Consider the following 20,596-nt stretch of genomic DNA (forward strand, 5'->3'; position numbering starts at 1 on the left):
CTTATTTTTATGTTGGGTTGAAAGGAACACGTCATGTTTAAAGGATCAATAGTCAACATAGGCAACATGCTTATGAAAACAAATTATATCAAGTAGGCTACATACCATAAATCTTTACAATTGATTTGTGATTAATTTGGCTTGCAGCTGTGTTTACATTTTGGTGTAATTGAGTATTGTACATCATCTAGTGGCTGAATGTTTTGTTGATTCTTTAATATTTGGTGCTTTTAGGGAAAGTTGTCTTCATAGCAGAAGATTTTATTGTTTTTCTTCCCTTTCTACTCCATTCACTTTTCCTCTCATCTCTGTTTTGGGGATTGATTAAAAATGTAAAATCTTTTATTTTTATGGCTGGGTGGCTTTAAAGCTGCAGGCGTGATCGCAGCCAATTAATGAAATAGAAGTGTTCAGTGTCGCATCGACAATTAATGAGATTCACAATTTAAAATGCTTGTTTATGACTCTAGAGTGCTCCTTTGCATAGTAACATAAAACGTTTGACTGCAGCGTCTTAAAAGAGGCTTCACCAATGTTCATTATAAGACATGACATGATTTCTGTCATGTGTCTCATTGGTGGATGGCGGACAGTTCAGAAACCAGTGACATTGGCAGGTTTGGTCATTTGAAGATGATATATTTAATCGTATTAGGGTGTGGTCACACTACACTTTGATTCTGCCTATGTGACGGATTCTGCCTCTAACCGCTCTGTTTGAAAAGCATTGGCAGAATCTGGCACATGTCGGTGCACAATCTTAACACAATTAATGAACAATGACTATTTCCCAAACCTGTCTATGAATTGTATTCATAATTATGATTATGGTAGGAATATGTGTATTTATTTATTTGCTGCTGCATTGTTGCTGCTAAAAGCAAATTGATTTATTTTGCAGCCAGTAATTCCTTGAGACAACACAACAAATGTGTAATTAAGTAAATGTATTCAAAGTTTTTCTATGTTTTATACTTCTACTCCACTTCATCTGAGGCAAATGCTGCACTTTTTACTCCACTGCAAATATTTGCCAGCGTTAGTTATTTTGTAGATTATAGATTACCATTACACACATTAACCATGTCCTTTTATGTTTCGTTTGTTTGAAAATAGCCCATCTACAAGGGATGCATTGTGAGCTTGTAGATCTGCTATTCCTTTACAAGTTTGAGAAATGTTATAAAAACTGAAAAAAAGAGAAAAGGGTGAAATGGGCCATTCATACTAAGTGATGCCAATACTTTTGTACTTTTACTCAAGTAAAAATTGGAATACAGAACTTTTATTTGTACGTTGTGGTACTTTTACTTGTAACAGAGTATTTATTTCTACATGGTGGAATTGATACCTTTACCTCTAGTAGGCTACTATGCAACAACATTGACTGTTATTTCACAGTGTCACTGTGGAGTTATCATGTGTGCGTCGATCTGATGGTAGTACATTGATTGATTGAAATCTGTATTCTCTCACAGTATGTAGAATGGGTACATTTCAATGAAAGTACAGGTTAATACAAACACAGCTGCTAAGAGGATTAAACCACTAAAAGCACTAACCCTCCTTTAATTCATCAGAACATTAAAACATGCATTTTAAAACAATTGTTAGTATTTAATATATTGTTTATGTCCCTCAAACGTATTTCTAATGGTTTGAGCTGATATGCAGTTTTGAGTCATTATAATACTGATGCTAAATAAACCCAGGCTCAATTGTTTCCTTTCCATATGCCAGCTTGGAAAATAAACAATGGTGGACGAAATGCGAATTTGGAACTGAAGAGGGGAGGAATTATTAAGTAGGGTGATACTGATGACATAACACGTACGAAGTAAAATATACAGTCCTTTCTTATTAGCATTATTTAATTACCTTAATTATAATATATTCAACAGGTGACCTGACCAACAATCAATTGAACATGTTTAAAATAATTGCAATTTCAAGGCTCGGAAATTAAGTCAGATAGAGATGTACAAATATGTAACCCACACCACTCACAAGTTATGTGAGTTTACATATATTTTACCCAAATCAAATCATCACATGACATGCCCATATATGGGTATGTCCATATACAGCCTAGGTAGCAGTTCTTGGAAACTGGATATCTATACAGTATATGCCTATATGGACATATCGGTTGGATTGGTGGCACTCTGTATCTCTGTATTTGGTCATTGGTATCTTTACAAAACACCCATGTATTCTACATGTATTGTAATATCCAGCGCTGTGATAACCATGCTGTGGTACCATGCTGGGTACTCGAGCAATGGGCACAGCTAGTAAGTAGGCTAATGCTCTGACAACAGGTACATTGGTTATTCTTGGTTATTTATTTATTATATTATAGCAAATTCCAAGATGGCAGCATTCATGCGGACGTGCTGTGCCCTCCGTGTCACACTCGGACGTGCAGTACCACTCTATCGCATAGGAGGAGCTCTCCGGCTCTCCCAGTTGACCGGTCACACCTCAGTGTCCCTCCAAAAGAACCCTGCGGTTCCACTGGCCCCGACTTCAGCATCGCAGCAGATCAGACATGGCAGCTTCTTCAACAAACTAACAGCGGAGGAGCTGTGGAAAGGTGTGCTGGCTGAAGCAGGGGCCAGTAACAAGAAGGGCCGTGGGAAAAGGTCCAAGCGCAAAGTGAAGAGAGACCTCAACAGAGGACAGCGTATCGGAGAAGGCCGTGGCGGCTTCCTGTGGCCTGGTCTGAATGTTCCAGTGGTGAAGGCAGGCGCCGTGCAGTCCATGTCACGCAGGGGAGACGCCGAGCAGCAGGAGATGAGGGCCGAGATGATACGACAGAGAGACGAGTGGGAGGCGAAGAGAAGGATGAGGGTGAAGAGGGAGAGAGGATGGAGTGGAAACTGTTGGGGAGGCATCAGCCTGGGAGCCCCGGATCCCGGCCCGAACGGAGAGACCTATGAGGGATTTGACTCCTGTGTGATTGAAGTGAAGAGTGTATTCAACATGACCGCCAAGGAGGGAAGGAAGCGGTCAGTTAGCTGCCTGGTCGCCGTTGGAAATGGCGCTGGAGCCGCAGGCTTTGCGCTGTGCAAGGCCGCAGACAGAATGACTGCTCTTAGGAAGGCCAAGAACAGAGCCATGCACTACCTTTACTACATAGAGCGATACAATGACCATACTATACATCACGACATTGAATCCACCTTCAAAAGGACAACTCTTCGCATGAAAAAACAGAATCAAGGCTATGGTCTCCATTGTCACCGTGCCGTCATCACTATGTGTGAGTTGATAGGGATAAAGGACATGTACTGCAAAGTGGAGGGTTCAATCAACTACCTCAACATCACCAGAGCCCTCTTCTCCGGACTAGCCAATCAGGAGACACACCAGACTTTGGCGGAGAAGAAGCAGCTCCACGTGGTGGAGTTTCGCTCGGAGCGCGGGCCCCTGCCTACAGTGGTGGCGAGCCCGGGGCACGGGGCACGGTCTGACCCGGAGGCCGAGGACGTCGTCCTCAACACACGCCTTAACTGGCAAGACGTACGCGCCGCACAGGGGGGTAAACGGTCAGCGTGGGCAAGCGTCAAGCGTAACATCCGGTAGAGAGAGACCTAAATAATCAGATTTATCGCCTACTGTACACCAGTAAGACGCGCAAACGCGGGAAGCGAACGCAGCTGAGACCCTGCAGATCATGTCTGTCTGTCTGTCTGTGTGTCTGTCCCGCTGTTACTGTATATGTGGACCTGGCCCCTTTTGTGCCCATATATGGAGCTGAGTGATTGCTGATGCAACACACTCCATATTTGGACGTATAGCGGGACAGACACACACACACAGACAGACATGATCTGCTAGATCTCATAGTAAGTGCTCACTGCGTTCGCAATTACTGCGTTCGCAATCACTGCGTTCGCAATGACTGCTTTAACTGTGCACTACACACTTCTCAGGAACGTATTTAATTATGTAACTGTGATGTGTGATTCATGTAGCCTGCTACTTAGTACTCACACAGAATCATCCTACTGGCAAACACTGCTGTTTCTTTCCAGTGTGCCAAAATAAATGCACGTTTGCAAGTAGGTGGACATGACAGGCAGCGAGGTGAGAGGAAACTCTTTTCTTATTGGCTTTCCACTTTCCAGAATATTTAAGGATGTGTTATTCAGCCGTGACATTTATCAAAGCTCCAACCAAATTTAGGCTAGGATATGCTGTGTAGGATCACTTGATAAATGCCACGTTGACTTGATTTGTACACTCATTTGAACTTAATGAACACCAAGACTTTTACTGTGTACACTACAAACTAAATGAAAACCAAGTAGTGAAGTAACGCTGTGCCAGTGTCTCCTCCATGTTTTAATTTGTTTTTACGTCTCTCGAGTCTCACACTACCCAGTTTGTTCCGCTTTCTGGAACGGTCCGGTGCATCAGATACTTCACACGTACAGACAAGTGCGCATCGTTTCTGTATCCACGTCTAGATATAGACCGGATCAGCAGCCTGCAAAAGCAGCTCGATCCCAACCAGTCTACAATTATAAAAACACTTAAGCCCACAGTACCACTCGAAAAAGTAAATGTAATATTATTACTAAAAATTAGATAGTAAATTCGGTAGTTACTTCACTAGTTACTGGAAAAAAGTAATAATATTACTGAAAGTAACTTAACAATGATAAATTAATGACAATACCCTTTATATAATCACCAACATGAATTATTTTTGTTATTTACAGATAGGTAGAGTAGTGGGGCGAGCTTTAGACTTCACCACTGTGATGTCACTACTATAGAGTCAGTACTGTGACCTGGGTTTCACAATATGAGGCCAGTCTCTGATGTCATTAATATCACTACAATAAAACTGACTACGTTCTGTTCATTATGGACACTGACAGGTTGCCTTGCATTATAGAGGTGCTGGCTACTCTAGAGTCTTGGTTATCTACTATATAAAATCGAACAACAACACTTGGCACCACTGCTGAAATTGAATGCATATAGGGGACTGTTAAATAGTATGGCTAGTACAAACCTTCAGAGGTTGATGTGTTAAAAATAGGTACGGGTATGGCAGCCTCTGTGTTCCAACGCTGCTTGACTGCAGAGGTCAAAGTTAAATCTATATCTCTGACTTTAACAGCAATGAGGTGTTTGTTCTCATCAGCGTACACAGACACCACAAGGAGGTGTTTGCTGTCATCAACATACATAGACACACAAAGGAGGTGTTTGCTCTCAGTAGCGTACACAGACAGCACGCTGTGGGAGTCCAGAGAGAAAGATCCTCAGAACCTTGCTGTGTTGGCTACGTTAATGGACAGGACATACGACAGGAAGTTGCCCGTCAGCTCGCTGAATATATCTCGGTTCATCGACAACATAACGTCAATTGCGGAGGTTGACCAGGCAGAGTATTACCTTTACAAGTTCCGTCACAGTCCAAACTGCTGGTACCTCAGAGACTGGACCGTGCACGGCTGGGTCAGACAGTGTCTCAGATATGGGGCGAGGGACAAAGCACTGTACACGCTTAAAAACAAGGTTCAATACGGAATGTTCCCGGATGACTTCACCTTTAACCTGCTGATAGATTCATACATTAAGGATGGAGACTTCAGAAGAGCGTGTTCGGTGGTTGAAGAGGTGACGCTTCAGGAGGCCTTCGACCTTCCATCCACGCAGATCCTGTCCCTGTACGCTTTAAGCAGTAACCTAGCAACCAGGCCAGAACTCACTACGGCAGAAGAGAGGGTGCTGGGTGCCGCGCTGCTGATTGCCGGACTCAAGCAAGACGACAACGCCGTGGGCCTGAGTGCTCAACTCCTTGGCAACTCCCTCCTGGGCAAGTTGGAGATGACGGCAGGGATTAACGGCATCTTTAAAGGCATGCCTCTCACCTGGACCCGCGGCTATCTGGGCAGAGCCCTGGATGTCATGGAGAGAGTGGCTGCTGCCACGCCGGGAGATGTCAGGCTGTCCCAAGAGACGCTGGACAGCCTGGATCATTTGCTGCAGGATCTGTCCTCTTCCGTCTCAGACTCTGACTCCTCCTACAGAGGAGAGGAGTCAGGAGGTGGTGAGGAGGACAGACAAAAGGAGACCCTTGATGAGGAGGACGAAGAGGAGCGGACAAAGCTTCCTCTCTATGTCAGTAGATTCAAGGAACTCAGCAGCCAGCTGGAGTTGCAGGGTAGGGTGGATCCGGCTTCCCTGCAGACCCTAGTGTCTTCCCTGGCCCAGCGGGCCCTGGCTGCGGCTGAGCAGACCGATCTGGCACTGTACCAGAGCAGGCTGCTGGAATGGGAGGTGGAGAGGAGACATCTGATCCAGAGGGAGAAGGAGATGAAGCAGAGGGCAGAGGATGAGAGGCGGGAGAAGAGAGCTGTCAGAGATGCAGCACAGTAGTTCTCTAAAGGTGCGTTCAGACTTGAATTTAAATATTTGCCCGTTTGTCCTGCGCCTGGTCACGCCGCACCCATTTGCGGCACTCGCGCAACTTCTCGTCTTTGCATTGACTTTGTATGTAATCATGCCGCTCTAACCATCCAAGTCTGAACGCACCGTTAGGGTGGACATCACTGATAAGCTTGTGGGATGCTACAGATGAGTATGACTTGATGTAGTCCTCAACTGACACTGGATACTTATTGTGTGTAGATGTGTGTGGTTTATATTATGCTACTGTGTACAGTAGCAGTACCAATTATAACTTATATCACAACATATGCCATTATTTATGTTGTGATATGGGAATTCCACTTGTATCTAAATTGTTAGAATGTGCAGGTAGTGAATGTTGTGGAATGTTTTGGAGGATGCTTGTCCCATTGTTAATGGACAGGTGAGAATAGGGTAGGGTGTGCAACCCTATGCTGAATGGACGGGCCATACAGTATTGTCCGAATGGAGTGGAACATTATACAGGATTGGGAATGATTTTCATTCAAATTATTTAGAATGGAAAATACGTAGCCTGCTGCTGAAAGGTGACAAAACAACTTGAGCTATTTTCATCTCTACATTTGGACTTTACAGGGTTAAGCATTCCTAAGATCACTGTACTCACGGCACACATCTCTCTCTCATGGTCACGGTTGACATTTCACACATGTTTAAACTCATGACACGACTGAATGGATTTCCTTTCCATGCTAATAAAAAGTGGTGTGGTGATTACAAGTCAACGTTCTGCTTTAAACATTGATGTAGTCATGGACTCAGACCTTTAACCAGCTACATTAACACATTAGCACTGTTTATTACACAGTCAAGTTAATTCGATTCTGTACAGTCAGAACTCAGAACAGTCAAATCCAAGTGTCGAAACTATATATGTTTACAGTTTACCAAACTGTTTTTTCAGTGTACAGAAAGTGTTCAAATTGTGTTTTATGTGGTCACACCCACCAGTTCATGAAGTATACCTGATTTCACCTTAGCACCAACCACCTGAATTGAGGCCGCACCCACAGCTGTTGTATGAAAAAGGGGAGGGGGCTGATTTAGTGTGTCACTAAAGCAGTGTATGGGCTTTTGACTCAAAGGCTTTCAGGAATAAATGGGGGGAAGACATATTTGCATATTATAACCAAAACTATCATTAAATTGTACCGTTTGTGGACAAGGCTGTATGATCTAAATAATAACTCATACAGGGAAGGGAAAAGCCCTTTACTTGTACAGTCTGTGGCAAAGGATGTAGTGACTCAAAAGGAAAAGCCATTTGAGTGTACACTTTGTGTCAAAAGTTTTTGAGACACAGGAGGACACATAGAGGAGATCATGTGACCAATGTGGAAAGGCTTTTATGCACTCAATTAAGCCAGCTAAAGTGTCAACTCATGAGCGCACACATTTCTACTAGTATTATTTTTTCTTATCCACAAATTATCCATGAATACCTTTTATGGGTTAAGATCACACTGAAACCCTACCCAAATGTAGAATGATTATTATTGATCATAACATACTTTATTATGTTGGCGATATTGAATTGTTTATTTTCCTAAAGGCTACATTGTATTGTCTGAAATAAAGATACTTTCCCTGCTTGAACTTAATAAACATTGTTCAACTACAACACACACTGGAGTGTGTTATTTTTGTAATGTAAATTTTCAACTCAAGTTAACAGTCTTATGTTTTTATGGATGACTGATAACAATAACTGATACATGTATAGAACTTGGATGTGATGTGAGCATCCACTCCACAATGTTGTAATAATTGTAGTAGTAATGTGATTTGATAATTATTCAGGGTATCTCAGTGATGCATAATATGTAGTGCACCCCCCAGGTCCTCCCATAATTTGCTGGGTTTCACATGAGTTTCACACATGTGAAAATGTCTCTATAGGAATGTAAAGGTATAGAGTAATCATTGACCAATGAACATTAGACACTACTGTTCTTTTCAGACAAAACAATGACTGACTTTTAATGACAATGGAACACCATCCTTAAGTTTCGTTCACACCTACGAAGCTAGAAGCAACCTACGAAGCTAGAAGCTGCTGCTTCTATTGTTCTCCTCTTTGGCCAATCATGGCAAGCACTTGTGATTCCACCTCATGCTCTTTGGTATAAGAAGGGTGTGTAGTTGTTATCTATCCACAACTCCTCCAGGACCGACCAGAACCAACCAGAACCGACTGTGGACTCAGACTTCAGGTCAAGATGAACTCTCTCAACCCCACCAGGAAAAATTCAACTGAACAGGTGGAACCCAGAGACCATCAAGTTGAAGTTATCTGTAAGTTTATTTACTTATTATTTCTTAATCAGTTTTTGTATTTGTGAATATATGTGTTAGCAGTGTGTCTGTCATGGATTATTTTGTCATCACTATGTAGATTAAATGGTAGATTAAAGTAGCCTTGATTTTTTAAAACCGTTTTCATTCCTTAACGTCTCAACTATCTTCCATTTGTCTTGTTTCCAATCCAGTGTCTGTTCCTTCTGGCTTCCCCGTCCTACCAGCAGTGAATGAACAAAGAAGCTTGGCTAAACCCAAACAACGTAGCTGTGACCAGTGTGGAAAACAATTCCGTAGAAAGTCCAGCCTTAAGACACACCAGAAAATGCACACTAGAGAAAGACCATTTCACTGTGACCAGTGTGGGAGCAGGTTTATTACCAAATCCCATCTAACGGATCACCAGGAAATTCACACTGGAGAAAGGCCATACAAATGTGACCAGTGTGGGACCAACTATAAAACAAAAGCTGACTTAGTTAGTCACCAGATAATGCACACCCTATGGTGTGAATAGAGAAACCCTATGGATGTGATCTGTGTGGGAAACACTCCTACTGTCAAAAAAATAATCACACTGGAGAAAGGCCATACCATTAATTAATGTGACTACCATTGCCATGTGTTTACTATTATCATGATGAGGTTTTTTGTATTAGTATTATTTTTTTCTTCTTTTTTTACGTACAATCGTACATACATCACAACGGACATCTGACATGTTCTCGTAATGTGTTCGTTATGACTGTATTTGATGATATTTGGAACAACCAAGCATTGACATTTTTGTTCCACTGATTTGATTGTGTTTTGCATAGCATTTTGTATGCAGGTCAGATGTTTCTGCTTTAACTTAATAAACATTGTTCAATTAAGATACACACTGGACAACTTATTTTTATGTAGGCTAGTTAATGTTTGCAATTGATTCTGATAAAAACTCCAGATAGTGAGACTAAACTAAATAAATGTATTTAGTCTGAGTTAACATCAATAAAATGATAAACGCTAGCATTTCATACAATATTTAGTAGTGCAGTACTTAAGTGTAATTATCAGAACAATTCAGTGGGTCTAAGTAAAAAGAAACACCGTTATTCATGTCAAAGTAGAAACAGCCTAAAGAGACAACATGATTATTGTGTTAAAACAAAACTTAAAACAATGAGAAACTTTACTTGTTGAAAGGTTGTTTAGGTAGAGATTAGCCATGGTGTGTTGCCATTCAGTTTGAACATTCCACCATTAAGCACATTATTAAACACATCAAATGTCATCCTCTACCATTTCCCTAGCATCCTTACACACAACTGAAAAAACAAAAAACAGCAACCCAAACAAAAAACAGCAACCTAATGAAACAAAACAACTTGTCCAGAATATGGCGTCCTTTGCAAAGGGAATGCTACTCACAGTTCAGGAGAATGTTCTTTTGCTCACGTCTCTGAAATCTTCCTCTTGAATATTCAGGGGAATTAATTAATGTTAAAACAGCCGCTTGCTGGTTTTGCAACACCACTGTGCCTAAGTAGCCGACTATGCTAATGACACTGTGGGGTGTGGGCCAGTTTCGATACACTGATACTGTAGGTAGAGAGCTAGCATAGCAAATACTCACTGAAGATTAGCACAACATGATCTTGCCGAAAGATATACTGGCACACCACATTTCAATCTTACAGTCTTCTCAACTCAGCTATACTATACACACTGATGACTATACGGATGTCCAATACAAAACCGTTAAACCGTTTGTCAAGTTTCTCTCTTTCATCTCACGTCCAATCTGTCTTCTTCTTCTTCATTTCAATGGACGCCGTACCTGAGTATATGCGCCGTACGGACTACGGCGTACGGTACTGCCCTCCACTGGTTTGGTGTTTTATCACTTATCTCTCATACAGTCCAGTGTCATGCACATAGGTCATGCAGGAACTGCTGCCTTTGATATCATGAGGACGGACAGTATAGGCTATTTGGAATAGTGAATTAATTTGCTTGGCTGCACATGACAATGAAGTCATATGCTCATTTCATGATTCTGTATTGTTGAAATCCATCTGCAGTAGACTGTTATATTTTAATTAAAAAAAAACATAAAAATAGTATATTTCATTTATCTCATTTAAAAAAACATCAATCTCAATCTCGATTTAATCAATTCTTGTTTAAAAGATCCATCTGTAGACTTTTGTAGCCTATTTGTTGGATCAGATTGGCTCCAGAAGGGGGCACTGTTTGTTTATTGCAGACCATAGGTTGCAGATTACTATGAAAACCTGTCAGTCCGTCACGCCACCATATATGGCCGTCAGTCTGTCATGCCCCGTGACACGTCATGCCGCCAATTATGGCCGATTGGCCGTCACGTTTGCAACAGAGGCTCAGTTCACGCTCCATGTATGTCCCCAGGGCCGGATTAACACCTCTGAGGGCCCCTGGGCACTGAAGCTCGAAGGGCCCCCCTTCACGCTCGCGCAACAATTTTGCTGTTTTGTGGCAGTTTTATGCCGTTACATTGGCCTATTTCCGGTCGCCTACCCCCCCCTCCCCCCAGAGTGCAGTGTTTCGTGCAGGAAAAAGCTTTGGCATGGTGCTGGGCGCGGGGGGGCCTTCTGGCGCGCGGCCTAAGGCCGCGCGTCGAAAATTTTGATTAATGAATTCATGAATTTGATTAATTAATTAAATAAGATTAATAAATTAAGATTAATTCGTATTATTGCTCTTGTATTGCTATTGGAGACACTGGGGGGACACTGGGGAGGCACTGGGGAGGCACTGGGGAGGCACTGGGGAGACACTGGGGAGACACTGGGGAGGCACTGGGGAGACACTGGGGAGACACTGGGGAGGCACTGGGGAGACACTGGGGAGGCACTGGGGAGGCACTGGGGAGACACTGGGGAGGCACTGGGGAGACACTGGGGAGGCACTCAGGGGCACACTGGGGAGGCACTGGGGAGACACTGGGGAGACACTGGGGAGGCACTGGGAGACACTGGGGAGGCACTCAGGGGAACACTGGGGAGGCACTGGGGAGACACTGGGGAGGCACTGGGGAGGCACTGGGGAGACACTGGGGAGGCACTGGGGAGGCACTGGGGAGACACTGGGGAGGCACTCAGGGGGACACTGGGGAGACACTGGGCAGACACTGGGGAGGCACTGGGGAGACACTGGGGAGGCACTGGGGAGGCACTGGGGAGACACTGGGCAGACACTGCAGGGCAGACACTGGGGTGGCACTGGGGAGGTACTAGACATTTCATATCACACACACACCATGATTCACTAGCCCCCTTTGGCATGGCGCGATTTATTTCAAGCATGGCGCAGCGCCATGCCAACAACATTGTGCAGGAAACCCTGGAGTGACAGCGAATCTAGCACATTGTTGCTGCTTTACACACAATTGCACTTTTCAGCTCCCCTTCTCACCAACAATAAAACACTAATCTTTTTAGACACCATTTATTTCATTCCGATTAGCAGGGAAATTTTCTGTGAAAAAAAAAAAAAAAAAAAAAAAAAAAAACGTTTTTATTTTATTTTTTATGGGCCCCTGTTGCCCAAGGGCCCCTGGGCACGTGCCCAAAGTGCCCATATGGTAGATCCGGCCCTGATGTCCGTCACAACACTGACCTCATCAAACCCTGTATAGCCATACATGGAGAAGACAGGTTTAGGTTTATTTTATTTGTTTGCTGATGTATGTATGATAGCCTTTCATAAGGGGTAAAATGGGCTCACAACGTGGGCTCACAACGTGGGGTGATGAGCTTATAGGTCTGCTATCTTTGGCAAATGTTCCCCTCATAAACATTTATAATGAGTGTTATGAAGCATAATTATGCATTATATTGCATTATAAATGTGATTGTTATGCATTACAGAATTGACCTTTAAATAAAGTCGTACTGTTCCAAATCAATCCCAAACATGGAGTTCCATTCTGACGTAATCGATGTGACCTCAGTCTGGCACAAGCACAGATATGCCCCCACTGAGCACTCCTTTCAGTTCAGGTCATAGAGACACCACAAGCATGTCGCTCCCATCAGGAGCATGGCAGCACTCTCATCGGAGAGCTCTTTCTGTGTGGCTGCTCGTGTTTGCAGCAGTGGTATGCTGGCATCTCGGCTGTTTTGTCGTCTGCAGAGAGCAGCAAGCAACGTTCCCGCCTTCACAGGACATCATTTCGGAGGGAGAGGCTGAGGAGGTGTCACTTGTCCACTCTATGTCCGAGGATGAACCACGCCCAGAGCTTGACCTGGCTACACATGTTTTGACAGAGGAGGAGGAACAGGATCACAAGGCCTCGAGAGTGGAAGGAGCGGTTGCAGAAGTGAAGCTGGAGGCAAAGAAGGATGCAGAGGCTGCTGCTGCAGGATCCTTCCCCGCAACCAGCTTCACCTCTGCCACTGGCTCACGTACTGGAGTTCCAGACACTCCTGATAATCAGGGCCATCATACATCCTTCTGTTCTGAGCCCTCCCCTGCATTCCCTGCATCTTCTGGCATGGTGGCTACCCCAGAGGCTGCATCATCTACAGAGAGCCCCTGCATCCTTTCTTTACAGGACCAGACCCTCAGCAGGGTTTCAGACGATGTTGAGTTTGACGGGTCTAGGCCTGAGTCTGGTGATGCTGATGTAGCCACAACTGACTGCCAAGCAGGCGAGGCCAACTCTTATGACCATGCAAGTCCTTCTATGGTCTTGGAGAACACTTCCAGTGATCATGCTGTGGGCACCAATACCCACACAGACCCAGCATTGAGTCCTCAGCCTGCACATAACACACATACTCTTGGGGACAACACGTCGCACACGCTAAAGGAACAGGGTTTTAGTCCTCCAGATGCAGATTCCGGCATGCGGAACAAAAAACAGGAGGACATCCTCACATTTGATGAGTGGAAGAGAAAAGTGATGGAAGTAGAGAAAGAGAAGACTCAGGCCACGTATACCTCTTCTAATGGAAGCTCTGCTCCTGTGAAAGTGCAGAACTTCAACAACTATGCATCTGTGAAATGTGGTGCCAAGATCCTGGGCTCTAACCCAGAGGCTACGAGCACCTCAGCCATACTGATGGAAAGCATGGACATGTACATGCTAAACCCTTGCAGCAAAAATATCTGGTTCATCGTTGAGCTCTGTGAGCCTATTCAGTTGAAGCAGTTTGACATTGCCAACTTTGAACTCTTCTCTTCCGCTCCCAAAGACTTCCTGGTCTCTATCAGTGACAGATATCCAACCAACAAGTGGCTGAAGATGGGGACCTTTCATGGCCGGGACGAACGTGCAGTGCAGAGCTTCCCTTTGGATGAGCATCTGTACGCCGAGCATGTGAAGATATTCACCAAGTATATAAAGGTGGAAGTGTTATCTCATTTTGGCTCAGAGCATTACTGTCCTCTGAGTCTCATAAGGGTGTTTGGGACCAGCATTTTGGAAGAATTAGAGGAGATAGCGGACACCTCAGAGAGACTGGTGGATCCGGACAATGAACTTGATTATACTTCTAACTATGTACCAACTGAGATCAAGTCTTCCAAGAATGATATTGAATCGGCCAAAGGTGTTGTGTTAAACATGGTGAACACTGCCGTCAATGCTCTTGGGGCTACTTCAGAGATGCAAGAGCTAATCCCTACATCATCTTTGGAACTGAACATAACTGAGCCTCGATTGCAAACTGACAACACAGAGGCTACTTCAGCCACTGCAACTGTTGCCCAAATGCCTGATGCAGATGAGATTGAGGTCTCTGCAGACCCTGATATCCCTGTAACGGAAGCCCCGCAATCAGACCTCTCTGCTCCACAGTTACTTACCACTGAGACCACTGAACTGGAGCTCTACCCAGTGGAGGACAGGATCCTCTCACGTATACCAGAAGAAGACGAATCAAACAGCTCTACCATCACTCTTAATGAGGAAGAGGACGAAGACGAAGAGGTGAAGGAGCGGAGGGAGACCGAGGAGCAGTCCAAGACAAATATCAATCCTCACGCCCACCTCCCTAAGGTACCCACACGCCCTCCTCACACTGAGGTAAACCCACCCAGGGGCAAGGAGCAGGACCCTGAGAGAGTGTCCAGTCACTCAGGGATTCCATACGGTCGAGGCGACTTCACAGAGGGTCAGATAGAGTCTGTGTCTGAGCCTCCCCTGTTGGAGTCAGGTCAGACAACAAGCCTTCCCAAAGCCGGTTCCTTACAATCCCCCGTTGCCACAGATTTACCCCAGCTGTCCACGAAAGAAAGCCAGGGAAGGCCTACTGTCACTATGAGTGTCTCTGCCCCTGTCACTGTCGGACCCACCATCTCTGTGACCCCAGCAGAGGACAAGCCTATGACGGATTTCAATTCACCCGGACAACATTCCCCCATCCATGCGTCAGTGGCTGCAGATTTGGCTCATGTTGGGAAGCAACCAAACACCACTTCTAAACAGCAGCCTGCCTCTCCAGCAATACCTGAGAATGGTAACCCTAGCCCTGAGGAACTCCTCTCAGATACAAACACTGCCTCAGAGCCAGACACCTCTGAATGGCTGTCTGTCAGCACACCGGAAATCAACGTGGATGAGCCTGTGGAGGACATCATCTCCACCTTCTCCGATGGCCATCTTCCTCACCCTACCACGCCTCCCTCCTCCCACACACACTCGGAGCTAAACGCAGAGATCCACAACGTAACAGAGGGAGACGTAAACCAGGTGCACGGCTCCAGCCAGAAGGATTCCGTGTTCATGAGACTCAATAACAGGATCAAGGCCCTGGAGATGAACACGTCACTCAGTGGCCGCTACCTGGAACAGCTCAGCCAGCGGTATCGGAAGCAGATGGAGGAGATGCAGAAGGCATTTAACGAAACCATCAGTAAGCTTCAGAACACGTCCAGGATGGCAGAAGAACAGGACCAGCGGCAGACAGAGTCCATCCAGTCCCTGCAAAGCCAGATGGACAACGTCACACAACGGGTTCTCAAGCTGTCTGTCAGGGTCAGCCAGCTGCAGAGTGAGCTGTATGACAGACAGAGATATCTGCAAGCGTCTCTCATGCTGTGTCTGTTCCTGGCGCTCATTCTGTGCACCGCTCACCGCTACGCCTCTACAGCTGTCGTCCAACCGGATCTGCTAGCAAAGCAGCCAGAGCCCTCTGAGCCCAGGAGCGACAGCTCCGTTGGTTGTGAGAGGCGAGGGACCACCCCCTTATCTCTGGAAGTGGACAGAACTGAGCCTCTGTTGCAAACTGATGACAAAACAGAGGCTGCTGCCGCTGCCACTACAACTGTGGCCCCGATGCCTGATACAGAAGGCTCTATAGACTCTGGTATCTCTGCAGCAGAAGCTCACCCGCCAGACATCCCTACTCCACAGTTACTGCTCACTGAAACTATTGAACTGGAGCATCCCCCAGTGGAGGACACACCTTTACCAGAAGAATCAATCAGGTCTACCATCGCCCTTCAGGGTAAGGAAGAAGTTGAGTACCAAGAGCTCAAGGAGACGGAGACTAAGGAGGAGCATGAGTAATACGTGTGAAATATTATGAGATTTCATTTCCGAATCACGAGATAAATGTCTGCGGTGCGGTGCGTCATCCATCATTTAATTGTACCCGCTGCTATATTGACCTAAATAGTGTTATACGAATCATCAACGAAGATGGGATGATTTAAAAAAAAGTTATGTCTGAGTGCAGTGCTGCCTGGTTATTAACTTTAGTTAAACCTGCAGAGTCACATCTTCTGATAAGTGTACTCGAATGTTGGCATGTAATAATAATAATCCTGTCTAGTGTTTCATTAGCACAAAAGTGACAAATAGTCTACAGATTGCTGTTACGCTGCTGATCATTGTAAAGTTGCCCGAGGGCCAAGGCTCCAAAATGATGCGATGCTTTTTGTGGATTTTATTTCTCCCAATTCCAGCTCCAGTGCAGATATTCACAATGAACAAATATCAAACTGCAAAAATAATACTGGCCAAAAATACAAAATAAAGAACTCCAAAATACTTAACGCAAAACTTAGGACAAAGGAAAAATAACAAAACTGAACTAGGCTATGCCCATGAAATGGGCCCTAGCAGCTCTCTCACTGGGCTGTCAGCATGTTGCCTGCCCGAGCATAACTGACTAGCTCTGCCTGCAGTCTCCCCTTTATAGGAGAGGATCTTACCACCCACAGAGAAGCAATTAAACATACACAGCTTATCTACAAGCTCACAGATCTCAGCTGAACATGAATAAGTAACCCCATACATAGATGGTCTATTAGACTAAATATCATACGAGTTTGCATTCATCTCCCCAGATAATAGAAATACTTTGCTCATTGACATTGTGAATGACATTGGCACTCCTCACCTTCTTAAGCTGAATGGCTGAGCCCCCCTCTGGTTCAGCAGCTCAGATCCAGATAGAAGAGTGCCAGCACTGCAGAGGCCATACAAGTGACAAACACTGAGCACTGAGTTAACCACAGGTTACAATAAACTGAATGTTTTCCCCTGCAAGTCTGTGTGTATCATTTCAATTGTACATCATTATGAAACCTGAATATGTTGTGAATAAATTGTGAATGCATTCATCAACAGTATTGACATTATATGATAGGACCTGTCTGCTCCACTACCGACAGTCTGTGTGGTGTGTGTGCCACTGCGTGCGTGCAATGTCCTTAATCAGTGTGTGTGTGTGTGTGTGTGTGTGTATAGGGCACAGGCTGCCCCGTGACAATCATGAACACACTGAAACTAAGACAGTAAAGATGGCAAGGACTCAACAGTGATGCCACTGTTATGCAACACCGAAGTAGTACTGACTTGAAGCCGTTTATAAACCAGTCAGACAGTGACAACACTGACGTGTCTTCATCTTCATGCAAATTTTCACCGTCACCTTGTTTTTTTATTCCTTCGTGGGCCTTCATGGCATCTGGGCCCCGATGCAGCGCACCAGTTGTACTGTCAATATTTACGCCACTGCAGGGGTAACCGGATATCGGTAATTCCTGTGTTCGGCCCAGTTCGGCCCCGGGGCTGCCAAATCTGACGTGTACCTGAGCAAGAAACTTAAACCAGGCCCCCCAGAGTGGCTTGTAAATGTTTCCTGCAGACAGGTGAAATAGTCATAGATGTCATAGTACTGACATCATACTAACGAGCCCAGTGACGTGGTTCATACTCGTTTGTCACTCACGTGAGTCCAATGCATTCCATAAACCTCCGGTTCAGTCCTTTGTCACTCTTCACCAATCTACTGTATAGTCTATATAGAAGACTGGCCCATGAAGTGAATGGAGATGTCATGACTCTCCTTCAATGGCTCTGGGCTACGTGAGTGACTTCAAAGGTTGCTTGGTGTCAGTGTAATACACTAATACACTTAGGATCGGGCAGCTTTGTAAGCTATGACACATTGGTAATGTTTCATTAACTTTCTCCATTCATTGTCAATGGGAATTTAATGTTTGTGATAGGCCAAAAATAGACACTAATCCAATTTGCTCAGATATGATGTAACATTCTCCATGGCATTGTCAATGGGAATGTAATGTTTGTGTAAGACAAAGAACAAGAACATACACTTATAGCTGAATATAGAGGGGCTAGTGCCCCGCAATAACACATTGAACTGATGTCTGCGTCTTTCCCGACACTGCTGCTGTGTGTGTACGGCTTCTTCTCAAGCCTCAGGCCGTCAGAGCCTTTCCTCACCGCGTTCCTCATCGGACCCGACAAGAACCTCACTGACACGCAGGTGGTGCATGAAATCTACCCGATATGGACCTACTCCTATCTGGTGCTGTCCTTCCCCGTGTTCCTGGCCACGGACTACTTCCGCTACAAGCCTGTTGTGATCCTGCAGGCAGCCAGCCTAGTAGCGACGTACTCCATGCTGCTGGCGGCTCGGGGTGTGCTGGCCATGCAGCTGATGGAGTTCACCTTCGGCCTGGCCTCAGCCACTGAGGTGGCTTACATCTCCTACATCTACAGTGTGGTGGAGCCGGCCCACTACCAGAGGGTGAGTGGGTACTGTCGCGGCGTCAGCCTGCTGGGCTCGGGGGCAGGCTCCCTGCTGGGACAGCTCCTAGTGTCCGAGCTCCACGTCCCCCTGCGGTGCCTGGTCGCTATGACCCTGGGATCATCTGTCCTGGCCTTCCTGGCCCCCTGGTTTCTGCCTGTAGCCAGCGAGAGCTTGTTCTTCCACAAGAGCCCTGAGATGGGCGAGGGGGCGGAGCTTCAGGGGGACGATGGTGGCCCCGGGAGCAAAGCACCTCGGAGCATTGAGGATGCCGTGACGTCCCCTGAGGCTGGAGGGAGACGCAGCGGCAGCCTGATGGAAGTGCTGTGCCTCCTGTGGGAGAACTTCCTCCAGTGCTACTCGTGCCGCCCCCTGCTGGCCTGGTCGCTGTGGTGGGCCCTGTCCACCTGCGGCTACTTTCAGGTGATCAACTATGCCCAGGCCCTTTGGGAGGAGCTCCTGCCCTCGCAGGACTTTGCGATCTACAACGGCTATGTGGAGACACTCTCCACTATGCTCAGTGCATTGGCGGCGTTCGCTGTGGGCCATGCTCAGGTGTCCTGGGCCGTGTGGGGAGAGCCAGCCCTCTGCGTGTTCTCCACGATCATGGCGGTGGCAGTCTACGCCATGAACACGGTGAGGAACATCTGGGTGTGCTATGGTTCCTACATCGTCTTCAAAGCCGCCTACATGCTGCTTATCACCATCGCCTCGTACCAGATAGCGGCTAGCTTGAGCGTGTGTCGCTACGCCTTGGTTTTTGGAGTGAATACCTTTGTGGCTCTACTGCTACAGTCTCTGCTCACATTAGTGGTGGTGGACAGCAGTGCTGGCTTAGGCCTCCCCATCTTCACCCAGTTCCTCATCTATGCCAGCTACTTTGCTGCCATCACCACAATCTTCCTCCTGGTGGAGCTCTACAGGCTAGCCTCCAGGGGACGCTCTACACCACATTCAGATCCCACCCCCCCCCCCCCCCCCCCCAAAGAAACAATAAACTTTTATGTACTGCATAATAAAATGGATAAATAAACATGCTCTGAAAAAGATTAATTAAACACATTGCCTGCCATTGACGAGATATTGTCAATTAAAATACACCTTTTGTCTGCCATTGACAAGATATCTTTATCCAAAATGTACCGGGCCGTTAATTATGGTACGTGAATAAAGCTTGTTGTTTCAGTTAAACAATATGGCATCAGACATAGCAATTGCCATCAAGCATGATGGTTCTCCTCATGGAGGAGACTGCCGACGAGCGGCGGCGGCGCCGTCGTCTGGCCAGAATTAAAGTTCAAACTAGAGTTACCAACAGGCCCGGCTCTACCTGGGCCCTCATGAAACCCTGTACATTCAATACAACCTTAGATCTCCATATATGCAGCTGACCTGTTCTGACATTCCATGTCAGAACAGGTTCCATGTCATTCCATGTCAGAACAGGTGACCTCATCTAACCTCACCACACCCTGGCGGTCAGGCATCTTACTGGTATATAAATAATATACATACAGTATTGACATTTTGGTTAATGCCCTAATAAGTACTGCCCTAATAAATACTATGACATCATAACTATGACATGGAGTCTGAACCTCCAGTAAGTTTAGGCTGGCTGACAGACCTAGAGAGCTGTCTACTTTGGTAACAGTCTTCACAAAGAGTTCTTCCAGCTTAAACTCTTAATTAGTTTCAGGAATAACACTGTGTTGATGTTAGCCGTTCACCGTTAAATATGCAACTAAACTGTGTTGAACATACTAAGTGTTAAACATACAACTAAACTCTATTAAACATACTACTAA

General features: G+C 45.5%; 3 protein-coding genes across 3 annotated transcripts; all 3 read left to right on the forward strand.

Annotated features, from left to right (window-relative positions):
• Window positions 1–2,373: 2,373 nt before the first annotated feature.
• On the forward strand, window positions 2,374–3,588 carry LOC308328352 (small ribosomal subunit protein uS5m-like; the record flags this gene model as incomplete). Its single annotated transcript, XM_080782128.1, has 1 exon — window positions 2,374–3,588. The coding sequence occupies one exon, from the start codon at window positions 2,374–2,376 to the stop codon at window positions 3,586–3,588; it is 1,215 nt and encodes a 404-aa protein (XP_080638254.1).
• A 1,476-nt stretch (window positions 3,589–5,064) lies between these two features.
• Window positions 5,065–6,402, forward strand: LOC308328353 (small ribosomal subunit protein mS27-like; the record flags this gene model as incomplete). The annotated part of the gene is made up of 1 exon (XM_080782129.1): window positions 5,065–6,402. The coding sequence occupies one exon, from the start codon at window positions 5,065–5,067 to the stop codon at window positions 6,400–6,402; it is 1,338 nt and encodes a 445-aa protein (XP_080638255.1).
• Window positions 6,403–18,401: 11,999 nt separating this feature from the next.
• Window positions 18,402–20,082, forward strand: LOC308328354 (thiamine transporter 1-like; the record flags this gene model as incomplete). Its single annotated transcript, XM_080782130.1, has 2 exons — window positions 18,402–19,728; window positions 19,994–20,082. The coding sequence occupies 2 exons, from the start codon at window positions 18,402–18,404 to the stop codon at window positions 20,080–20,082; spliced, it is 1,416 nt and encodes a 471-aa protein (XP_080638256.1).
• Window positions 20,083–20,596: the final 514 nt, after the last annotated feature.

This window comes from Protomyctophum bolini (genome assembly GCF_963924005.1).
Source record: "Protomyctophum bolini genome assembly, chromosome: 14".
In the NCBI taxonomy this organism is placed as follows: domain Eukaryota; kingdom Metazoa; phylum Chordata; class Actinopteri; order Myctophiformes; family Myctophidae; genus Protomyctophum; species Protomyctophum bolini.